At 40.6% G+C, this 12,079-nt stretch overlaps 1 protein-coding gene across 15 annotated transcripts in view; it reads left to right on the top strand.

The window, feature by feature from the left end:
* Positions 1 to 12,079, top strand: part of tenm3 (teneurin transmembrane protein 3) — an 842,281-nt gene that overhangs the window by 521,341 nt on the left and 308,861 nt on the right. For 12 of the 15 annotated variants that reach the window (XM_039751049.1, XM_039751062.1, XM_039751063.1 and 9 more), the window contains one exon: positions 8,525 to 8,740. The exons of the other annotated variants lie outside the window; for them this stretch is intronic. In XM_039751049.1, the coding sequence (XP_039606983.1) occupies positions 8,525 to 8,740 (216 nt within the window). The remainder of the gene's footprint in view (positions 1 to 8,524; positions 8,741 to 12,079) is intronic. 15 annotated transcript variants of the gene reach the window in all.

Here is a 12,079-nt window from a genome sequence, read left to right as displayed (position 1 = left end):
ACTTTGTATTATATTTAGTATTAATCATTTTTATATGAATAGTTTTGGTTTGTGGAACAGATCATCTGAGTTTCCATTGTTTCTTATGGGGAAATTCGCATTGATATACTGTACAAGTGCTTTGGACTGCGAGCACATTTCCAGAATGAATTATGCTCGCAAACCAAGGTTCCACTGTAATTAGCTGCGGTAAAGTCGGGAGCAACAAAAAATAGACTAGGCTTACGCTCGCAACTAGCAGTTCTTATTGCCGATTGATGCTTTTTTTTTTGTGGTGGGACATCAGATAATACGCAATGTTGGATAAGCGAAGGTAGGATAAGCGAGACTCTACTGTACTTTATTTTAAATATGGTTTTCGATATTAATTAATAGTTTCTCCTAGAACCATTAAATATGCTTAATGACAGGTTGGATTGGTCTCGGAAAGGGCAGCACAGACTCGTTTTCTTAAGAGACTGTGTTCATTTACTGTGGGAGTGGCATCCTTCACATCTTCTATAACTCTCTGATGGCTAGTATGGTTTTCTACACTGTGGTGTGGGTGGGCTGGTAACATCATTTCTAGAGAAGCCCACCAAATCAACAAGCTAATTAAAAAGGCAAGCTCAGCTATAAGATGCCCTGTGGATCCCCTGGTGGTCATAGAAAAGGAGAGAATTAAAACAAAACTGAGTGTCATTATAAACAATGCTGCACATCCATTCTTTGACACAATACGCTAAGTACTTTCAGACATGAATCATTTAGCACAAGTGTGTCAAGAAACACTGCTGAGGCTCATTTATACCAACAGCAATGTATCTGCATAATGCCACACTGTGACTGTTACATTCAAGTCAGAACTTTCTTTTGAATTTTCTTGTTTTATATTCATGCCAGTGTGTATCCATACTAAAGTGGGTATATTTATTTATTTATTAACTTAATTATCTATTTATTTTTATATTCATTTATTTAAAGAGTTTCTGCAAAAAGCCAAATTTCCCCCTGGGAACAAATAAAGTTCTACAGTATCTATTCCCTGATTTTTTTTTTTTTTTGATAGGACAATCTTCTGCCATGAAATGAGAGAGAATTATTCAGTTACCTTATTATCAATCATTTTAATTACATTGTTTATACATTTTTTCCCTCTTTGTTGCATTCATGATATTTCACCAAAAAAGTAGCATTAGTTTGTGTGATCATGATTTTTGTTTTTAATCAAAAACATACATAGATATGATTTGCTGTGCTCAGTGTTTTAACATTTTAAACTTCTAAAGTAATAGTTCTAAAGCTATGCTTTTAATGTCATCAGAATTATTTTTTTGTATTGAGACAGCCATTCTGACATTGCCACCATGATGTTTCTTGATTATGTGATTCCTTGTTTAGAGAAAAGAATTGCTCAGTTTATTTCAATTTTTGCAATATTTTGGTTGAGATTTCTATTTTATATAGCTGGAAGCTTCTGTTGTATTTACATGGAAGGTTTTAATTAAGTGATAACTGTCACTGCAGGATGACTGTATGTGCCAATTGTATCCAGCAGAGAGATAAATACCAGGGCCAGTTCAAACAGGTTGGATTGTGGGTAGGGGGTCCATATAACAAAATGACTGTACAGTCAAAATGCTCATAAAATGAACTGACAGAGGTGCCATGTAGCAACTGGTTGGAGATAATGTGCTTTGCAGTAAAGTGTTTTAGACTAAATGCAAATTGCACATGAAAGTTGGCTTCATTTTTTTCCATGTGTGAGCCAGTGGGTGAGTGCAAGCTCTGAAAAAGAATAAAAAAACTAGTAATTAAATTTCAACTGCAGGTTGCCTTCAAGATGGCTTGTAAGCACTTCTTAAGCAGTATCAGTGAAGTGTGTGGTCTGTAGGGTACGATTTGTAGTTTTTTTTTCTCTCTTTCTGCTCCATCCATTTGGTTGGCTTCTGGATTATTTCAGACAGTGGAATGAACAGGCACCTTTTTTTTTCTTTTTCTTTTTAAAATGTTAGTGCCATATGCACCTTCATTGGATATTTAACAAACACAGCAGTGAGACCTTCACTTAGTTGTCTTGGTGTCCTTGGTGTCCCTGTTAAAGTTTCCTCCATACAAATGCCACAGTGAAGACACATAAATATTTATTAAGGGCCTACATTGGCAGATCTTCTCATTGTTTTGGTTGTTCTTTCATTTTGAGTTTTTAACTTTTTTTGAATCATTTGATATGCAAATCATCATAAAAATAATTAGAGTATATTACAGAAGGTTTATATTATATATACTGTATATGTACAGTATGTTTGTTTTTTGTGTCATATTTTTGGAACCCAGTAAGGGAAGAGACGACGTCTACCAAACAGAAGTTTAACATCCCGAAAATGGCATTCATGATGACAGGATTCCAAAAGTTGGTGTCTTATTTTGCCTATGAGTAGCAATTACTATATCTTGATTTCTGAAAAGTAAACAGCATTCTCTTGTTTCCAAAGCCAAGCAACAGATGTAAATTATGTACATCAATTTAATTTGATGCGTTTTATCTATTATTTAACAACACATTAAGCAATTAAATTTGTACTTTGCAAATGTGATTAACTTGCATTCCCTGCAGACTTCCTTTCTGCCAGGATAGGTACAGTTTTTGCACAGCCTTCTTATGGTAAAACTATAGAAAATAAATTGATAGGTAAATAACTCATTATACTTTGCATCTTTTAATGCATTCATTTTTGATTTTTGACTTACAGCTTAGACTCAGGAACCAATCTTCTTGAGAGGGGCTATACTCTCTACCACTGTAGAGTTGCCCCTGGTGAGAGGTGCCGAGCGGGTGTTGGCATACTTATTGCCCCCCTGACCTGAAGCCTGTTCATTGGGGTTTACCCCAGTAGACGTGAGGGTAGCCTCCCTCCGCCTTCAGGTGGGGGGGATGGGTCCTAACTGTTGTTTGTGCATAGGTGCCAAACAGCAGTCTGGAGTACCCACCCATTTTGGAGTCCCTGGTCGTTCTGCTGGGAGACTTCAGTGCTCACGTGGGCAATGACAGTGAGACCTGGAAGGGCGTGATTGGGAGGAATGCCCAAACACCCCCGAGCTGAACCCGATCGATATTTTACTGGACTTCTGTGCTTGTCATGGATTGTCCATAACGAACACCATGTTCAAGCATCGGGGTGTTCATATGTGCACTTGGGACCAGGACACCCTAGGTCTCAGTTCGATGATCGACTTTGTGGTCGTGTAATCAAACTTGCGGCCACATGTCTTGGACACTCAGGCGAAGAGAGGGGCGGAGCTGTCAACATCACCACCTGGTGGTGAGTTGGCTTTGATGGTGGGGGAGGATGCTGGTCAGGCCTGGTAGGTCAAAACGTATTGTGAGGGTCTGCTGGGAATGTCTGGCAGAGTCCCCTGTCAAAAGTAGCTTCAACTCCCACCTCTGGCAGAACTTCGACCAAGTCCCGAGGGAGGTGGGGAACATTGAGTCCGAATGGGCCACGTTTCTTGCCTCTATTGTTGTGGCCGCAAGGTGGTTGTTGCCTGTCGTGGCGGCAATCCCCAGAACCGTTGGTGGACACTGGCGGTGAGGAATGTTGTCAAGCTGAAGAAGGAGTCCTACAGGACCCTTTTGTCCTGTAGGACTCTGGAGGCGGCTAATAGGTACCGGCAGGCCAAGTGAAATGCGGCTTCAGTGGTTGCTGAGGCAAAACTCTGGCGTGGGAGGAGTTTGGGGAGGCCACGGACAACGACTTCCAGACGGCTTCGAGGAGATTCTGGTCCACCATCCAGCGTCTCAGGAGGGGAAGCAATGCAGTGTCAACACGGTATATGGTGGGGATGGTGTGCTGCTGACCTCGACTCAGGACGTTATGGGTTGGATGGGGGTAGTACTTCGAAGACCTTCTCAATTCCACTAACATGCCTTCCAATGAGGAAGCAGAGCCTGGGGACTCAGAAGTGGGCTCTCCCATCTATGGGACTGAGGTCACTGAGGTTGTCAAAAAAACTCCTTGGTGGCAGCGCCCCAGGGATGAATGAGATACGCCCGGAGTTTCTCAAGGCTCTGGATGTTGTAGGACTGTCTTGGTTGACACACCTCTGCAGCATCGCTTGGACATCAGGGACAGTGCCTCTGGATTGGCAGACCAGGGTGTTGGTTCCCCTCTTTAAGAAAGAGGACCAGAAGGTGTGTTCCAACTACAGAGGGATCACACTCCTCAGCCTCCCTGAAAACGTCTGTTTGGGTGTCCTGGAGAGGAGGGTCCATCGAATAGTTGAACCTCAGATTCAGGAGGAACAGTGTGGTTTTCGTCCTAGTCACAGAACAGTGGATCAGCTCTACACCCTTGGCAGGGTCCTGGAGGGTGCATGTGAGTTTGCCCAACCAGTGTACATGTGTTTTGTGGACTTGGAAAAGGCATTTGACCATGTCCCTCAGGGAATCCTGTGGGAGGTGCTTCGAGAGTATTGGGTACCGGACCCCCTGATAAGGGCTGTTCAGTCCCTGTACAACAGGTGTCAGAGCTTGGTCCGCATTGCCGGCAGTAAGTCAAACCCGTTTCCGGTGAGAGTTGGACTCCGCCAGGGCTGCCCTTTGTCACCGATTCTGTTGAGGGGCTCTGGTTTGGTGGGCTCAGGATTTGGTCGCTGCGTCTTGCAGATGATGTTGTCCTGTTTGCTTCAGCAGGCCTTGATCTTCAGCTGTCTCTAATTTCGGTTCGCAGCCGAGTGTGAAGTGGCTGGGATGGGAATCGGCACCTCCAAATCTGAGACCATGGTCCTCAGCTGGAAAAAGGTGGAGTGTCCTCTCAGGGTTTGGAGCGAGATCCTGTCTCAAGTGGAGGAATACAAGTATCTCGGGGTCTTGTTCACAAGTGAGGGAGAATGGAGCGGGAGATCGACAGGTGGATCGTTGCAGTGTCCACAGTGATGCTGGCTCTTCATCGGTCTGTCGTGGTGAAAAAGGAGCTCAGCCATAAGGCAAAGCTCTCAATTTACCAGTCGATCTACGTTCCTAACCTTACCTATGGTCATGAGCTGTGTGTAGTGACCAAAAGAATGAGATTGTGAATACAAGCGGCTGAAATGAGTTTCCCAGGGTGTCGGGGCTTTCCCTTAAAGATAGGGTGAGGAGCTCAGAGTAGAGCCACTGCTCTTCTGCATTGAGAGGAGTCTGATGAGGTGGCTCGGGCATCTGATCAAGATGCTTCCTGGATGCCTCCCTGGTGAGGTGTTCTAGGCATGTCTAACTGGGAGGAGGCCCCTGGGAAGACTCAGGACACGGTGGAGGGACTATGTCTCTCGGCTGGCCTGGGAACGCCTTGGGATTCCCCCAGAAGAGCAAGAAGATGTGGCCGGGGAGAGGGCATCTCTGCTCAAGCTGCTGCCTCTGTGACCCGATCTCAGATAAGCGGAAGAGGATGGATGGATGTATACAAGGTTAATAACTGTGGTTCTCCTATGTAAGAGGGTCACCACATGCTTTGACTTAGTGTTCATTTGTAACAAGTTTGGTAAACAATTTGTATGAGCTGTTCAAAATAGCACTAACCAATTTGCTGTGCAGCTCTAGCAATTTAAATCCTTACATGGCACTTGATCTACATATCTAAACTGAGTCAAATTGTTTTGAGGTCCTTAGGAAGCCTAAATCAATGATTCCTAGAGGGAATTGTTATAAAAGCTTGAGGACAAACTGTATATTTTAAATTATCACAAGATAATAGTAAAAATTACATGTGTATATTGGTTTATACTGAAATGTGTTTATTCATTAAATATTATTATTCTAAAAATGTAATAAAGATTTCAGTATTCTGAAGTCTGTCAAGACCCTAACTATTGTGTTTTTAAACTTAAGAAAAATACTGTAGATGCTTCACACAGACCTAAAATTAAATCTTGTTCTAGTTGGCCATTATTTATAGACTAGCTGCTGATACATCAAAAATAAAAAAAAAATGCGTAGAAGTAATACAGATTTTCTTCCTCGTGCACTACAGTCTTCATAGCCTTACAAGAATGTAGAAGGTGTTGTTTTTACAGAGCAGCTATAAATTGCTTCCCCGGGCTACTTTAACTTGAACCCTTGGGTTCCACACTTTGAAGTTGTCTTGCTGTGTACAAATGAATTATTGCAATACTGGTTGGCCCCAATTTATTGTTGTCCTTCTCTAGCAGTGACTTCTAAAATGTTTTGCAGAAATGATACTTGGACATAACCAAGTAAATAAAGCATGAAGTAAACAGTACCCAGAGAATCTTGTCTTTGGATTCTTGTCATATTCTAGAGTAATGAAAGACTTAAACAAATCCTTTGAAAGCCTAATATGAGTTCACTGAAAGTCAGCAGTACTGTACACATATAGAAACAAAGGATAAAATAAAAGTGGTGAATGTGTTCACAAAGCCACAAGCCACCTTAAACATAAAATTATCTGTTATGTTTTGCAGCTCCCATGGATTATTGTACACAGAAGTAGGATTAAGTTAGTGTAGAACTGAATGATTTCTCTCCCATCTACAGACTTTTTTAAGCTGACCTTTTTCATAAAAAATAAGGTAGTTTCAATAGATATGAGATGTTCAAATTAACAAGTTCTACTAAGACAAATAAATAAAGCAAACAACTAAGCTGCTCGATAGCATAAAAAAAGGATTTTCTTCTATTTTTATCTTCAGACTACTGAAGCAGTCCATGAAGTGAAATAATTTTCATTCTTGTGATTCTTGCATTCAAAAAGGCTACTATTTCCTCGTAATGCTGGAATGTTTTTGGTTTAGCATTCTCTGTATGTTGCCCTGCGGTGGGCTGGCGCCCTGCCTGGGGTTTGTTTCCTGCCTTGTGCCCTCTGTTGGCTGGGATTGGCTCCAGCAGACCCCCGTGACACTGTAGTTAGGATATATCGGGTTGGATAATGGATGGATGGATGGATGGATTCTTCTGCAGTAAAAATAAACAAACCAGTTAATTGTTGGTTAGACTGTAGATATAGTTGCAGAATTATGCTGTCTCATTTTCCAATGAAAAATTAAACCAATTCTCTTTTGGCATTATTTGCAGTCAACAAAGTTTTGCTGTTTCCTGAAGTCTCATGCTCTTTTTGTTTGGTCTCATGAATAAAATGAAAGTTTCATCTTCTGAAAATGATAAAATATGAATTCGTTAAAATGGAACAGAGGCCTTTTTCTTCCTTGGGCAGTTTTTTCATTTCCAGTAGTACATTAATTCCTTAAAGAAAAAGGTAATTATAACAAAGTAGGGCAGTGTTCTCATGTTAGAGGGGAAAAAGAAAGGCTTGAGCGCATAGAGATATATTTTCACATTTGTTTTTAAGTATGCAAGAATTGCTTCCTAACTTAAAAGAAACTTTAAAGATACTAGTGTGCAGAAAAGGCTAGGTAGTATAAAGACTATGGGACCCTTTAATTTAATTTGAGGTGCTGTTACAATTAAGCCAATGAAACCTTTTACATAGAATACCTTTATTCATGATAATATCTATCCTTCTTTTAGTATATTATGTGTTAAAGATTCATCCAGTTGGTCAATACTCTTACCCATTTCACAGCAGCCAGAGCAAGTTCCTGCATCATCTTTCACAAGATGGGAACCAATCCTGGATGGCACACCTGATATGGCAGGACAAACTCCCTCGTAAAAGTTACAGTAAATATAAATACAGGAGAAAACCACATTGTTAGGGAAAAAAATCGCCTGCACATACTTCAGACAAAGCCTGAACTCTAAAGAGGCAGTGAACCAACTTTAAATTGTGCTTTAAAAATTCAAACTGAGCTCTCCTGCTGCCTAACTAAAACATGAAAAGCAAGAGTAGGAAGTCAGAATATACGGACACTCTTAATCTCTGAAAACATTTAAGTGCATGAATGGTCCAAGTATTCAATACCACTTTTTTTTGTTTTACTAAACGAATTAATAAAATTACTACCCGAGTAAAGAGCATGATGTTCCTATGTATTAGTCTGTGTTAATGTTCCTGCTAAAACTAAAAAAAACACTTTTTCGTTTTCTTTAGTGAATACACAGCCCCACTAGTATGTTCTTATCCAAAAGCTTTCATGTGCTTTGTGCCAGCTGTCAAATAAGAGCGATATATAAGAATAAATTGAATTGAACTGGATCTCCCATCAATCCTGACTGCAACATTGTTCATAAAATAAATCTTCCTGCTAGTCATTTCTTTCTTTACACCTGGCACACAAAAAATGTTTTTTCTCTTTTTCATGTCTTTCAATCTTTTTGAAGGCCTCTTCAGTTGCTGTACTATCTCTGGAGCTGAGAAAACTTTTGTAATGCTTTCTCAGCTTTAGCTTTAAAAGATTTTAGTCTTATTTGGTTGTATTATCCTATGATAAATAGTATATTTGTAAAAGTTCCATCGCCAGCATATTTAACCATTAGTTTGTGGTGTGTACTTTTCAAAGTACTTCTTTCCCTTTCCTAGCAGTTCCATTAGTATGTATCTTTCTTTTTATTTTCAGTTATAGTTTTGATTTATTGTTTTATTTTCTTTAGGTTCTCCCATGCCATCGTCCTCATCCAGTCCATCAGTCATTGAGCATTCACATTCTAAGCCTCAATCACCAAATCTCCATGACAACCAGAGGCGGTTGCTCAGTAATGATGCCACCCAGCCAGTTCATGAATCTGACACTGACGAAGAGTACACTGCCAGTTTGTATTTACCAGTAATACAGGCTGGATCCATTCCTGTCTGTATTCCAAGTAATGGTAAGAATGGATTAACCTTTCTAGTTAATTAAAAAATCAAATGCAGTTTAAGAATAGCAAATATGTTTCAACCAGTCCTCTTAATTGAAAACATTTACTTATGTTCAAAAGAGATGTTATTTTTTACAGAATTTAAAGATAAAAATAAAAAACTTTCTTCTGAGTTCTACAGTAAATTCAGTGTTTTTTGAGAAAAGCATCTGTATTTAGAATCCTTCAGTATTTATAAGGGTGTTTACACTACATTCTGTATATTTCTCATTCAGTTATCAAAATAAAAAGACTGAGTGAGAAGGTGGCCTACATTTAAAACTGGCTTTTCTGTGCTTAGATCTTGGACTTGAAAATAAGTTGAGTGGAATTCTTAATGTGTTGACTTTGGAGATTGTCAAGACTATGAAAGTATGCTTGCCAAAGTAAAGAAAAATGCTTAAAAAAACAAAAAAAAAACAAAAAAAACTTAATGGCTTTTAATTGCCTATGCACCCTACTTCGTGGTGCCTTTCCGGGTATGTGGTTGTTCCACAGTGATCTCACAAGTAGTTTAGCTTTTAACATGAGTAGATTAATGTAAAACTTGTTTTAGAAAGCAAAAGAAATGCATTAATATTAAGTCATGTTTGTACAAATAAATGCAAGTTCTCCCAAATTTTTTCCTGAATTTAAAGAGGTTGTTTGACTGTAGGGCAGCATGGTGGCACAGTGGGTAGCGCTCCTCCTGCATGGAGTCTGCATGTTCTCCTCGTGTCTGTGTGGGTTTCCACTGGGTACTCCAGTTTCCTCCCACAATCCAAAGACATGCAGGTTAGGTGCATTGGTGATTCTAAATTGTCCCTAGTGTGTGCATGATGTACACGTGCCCTGCGGTGGGATGGCGCCTGCCTGGGGTTTGTTTCCTGCCTTAAGCCCCGTGTTGGCTGGGATTGGCTCCAGCAGACCCCAGTGACCCTGTGTTAGGATAATGGGTTGGATGATGGATGTATAAATGTTTGTCCGTAATAACAATGTGAAGACCATGGTGTTTAATATACAAACGCTTCAGATTCTGCTTTAAAAAACTAGTAAATTTCTACTTAATATGTTTAAATATAGGTACTGTCTTAGTCTTTAATAATTTATACACTCGTATCATTGGCAACTGTGTGGCCTTTTAAAAAAATTTGCCCTCACGTGATCTTTTACATTCATCAAGGTCTATATTTCAACTTTCCAAGGCACTGTGCATTTGTAGACTGCCTAGTGAGCCAGTTTATTTATGAATATTAAATAGTAGCTATCATTATAAATTGAGATTCTCTTTAGATTTTGCACTTTTATAAAATGAAGTACTTAACTCCTAATGTTGTAATTTCTGGAATGTATTTCTTTCAATGAAACCATACATCCCACCCTGGCAGATGTGCGGTCTCTTTCTCTTTTGGCTTTATATATATGATGGACACACCTATTTGATCCTTTTAGCCTCTTCCAGTGGAAAAAATCATTTATGTTCTATGAGACTTATAGTTTGTGATGTTGTTACAACCTTCATTAGCAAGCAAGTCAAGAGACCAACAAGCTATTTTTTACTATTATATATAACTAGCCAACCCGTGGCGTACCATACGCCACATAATCGGGCCGTTTTTTTTATAATTTTTAAGCACAGGGAGAAAATTAACATTCGAAAAATCGTTAATGTAATAAATCAGCAAGAAAAGCAACATTGTAACAATGCACAGGACGAACCAACACACAGGCACGGAGGGTGGAACGGGAGGAGAGGAGAAGGACGTCCACTCGCTCCCTCCGTCATGCTAGTCTGCTGATTTGTCGTCCAGTATACACTGCCTGCTCATGTGCCCACCTCCAACTTGTCACTCGAGCTGTTGTCGACTTTGCACAGTCCAGATGCACCTGTGACTCACGTAGACTTTTCATTGCTCTGTGTGGTTTTGGCTGCCTTTCTATATATAATACACCAAGACACCCGACCACGGTGGTAGCGAGGTGGGAGGGGGGTGTGTACAAAGTGCAGGAGCATCTAAGATGACGCATGTTTGTCGTGGATGCGAATTGCTGTATGTAGCGTGTAAAACAGTTTTCTATGGTGCACACGGTCGTGCGTCATAACCGAAAACTTGTTTTTTAAAGACTGCTCACTTCATTGTGTTTTAACCTCAGTTGTAAAGGAATGTTTTAAGGATCCCATGGGATACCCCTCACAAACAGTTTTACACGCTGCATATGGCGATTCACCTCCGCGAGAAACATGCCTCTATGAACAGTCAACGTGGGTCGGAGCTGCATGTGAGCTCAACGACAGACGAATATAAATGACACCGGTTTTTCTGTGTCGTCGCGTCCGAGTTGGTAGGCGTGGCTCTGTGAGTTGTCGTCATATCCAATGGTCTTGGAGTTGGTGGGCTTGTCCCCTTCCTGCGTGCGCCATAGGTGTCTCACTTGTTGGCGGCTTAGTGAATTCACGCACCTTCCGGCGTGCTTTCCATGGTTGTCTTGCCTTAGTGAATTATATATATATATATATATATATATATATATATATATATATATATATATATATATATATATATATATATATATATATATATAGATGTTATAGGTTAGGTCAGGTCAGGTTGGGCAAAATGCACTTATACAGGCTATTTCCACACTCACAACACGATGAAACAGCTCAGGATCCTGGTTGGAAACTAACTCAATCACCCAAAGAGGGAAACAGGAGTTCCAGTCTCACTCTCCGGAAATAACCCTCTATCTGCGGTAGCCAGGTGCATCCCCTTGGCTTGGTCCAGCCACTCGGGTCCTCAACAGTGAGGATTCTGCGAGCCATATCACCCTTGGTGAATCTCGCCACATGACTGTAGTGCTGTAACTGACACTCACTCACAATGCAGGTAAAGTGCCTCATCCGGGACTCCATCAGCAACCGCTTATTCGACACAAAGTCTAGACAGCGGTACCCAAGGATTCTCCGAAGAGACGTGGTACCAAAGGAATCCAGTCCTTGTCTCAGGTCCCTGGATAGTGTCCATGTCTCGCAACCATATAGCTAGTCAGAAAGCACCAGGACTCTAAAGACATGGACCTTCGTCCCTTTGCATAGATATTGTGAGCGTCACACACCACTTTCCAGCGACCTCATGACCACCCATGTTCTCCCAGTCCATCTACTGACTTAATAGGATGAGTAAACAGGGACATAAATGTCATTGCAGAGTTAAGTAAACCTCTCGACAAGGTCGACACTCTCTCCGCAAATAGACACACTGCTGATGGCTGTGCCCAAGAAGTCATTAAATCCCTGGATCTTGTTTTTTTTATGCAGGACACTTGCAA

Source organism: Polypterus senegalus, chromosome 4, assembly GCF_016835505.1.
Source record: "Polypterus senegalus isolate Bchr_013 chromosome 4, ASM1683550v1, whole genome shotgun sequence".
NCBI classification, from domain to species: Eukaryota; Metazoa; Chordata; class Cladistia; order Polypteriformes; family Polypteridae; genus Polypterus; species Polypterus senegalus.
Note: the sequence above shows the minus strand (reverse complement) of the source record. Positions and strands in the feature narration are given on the sequence as shown.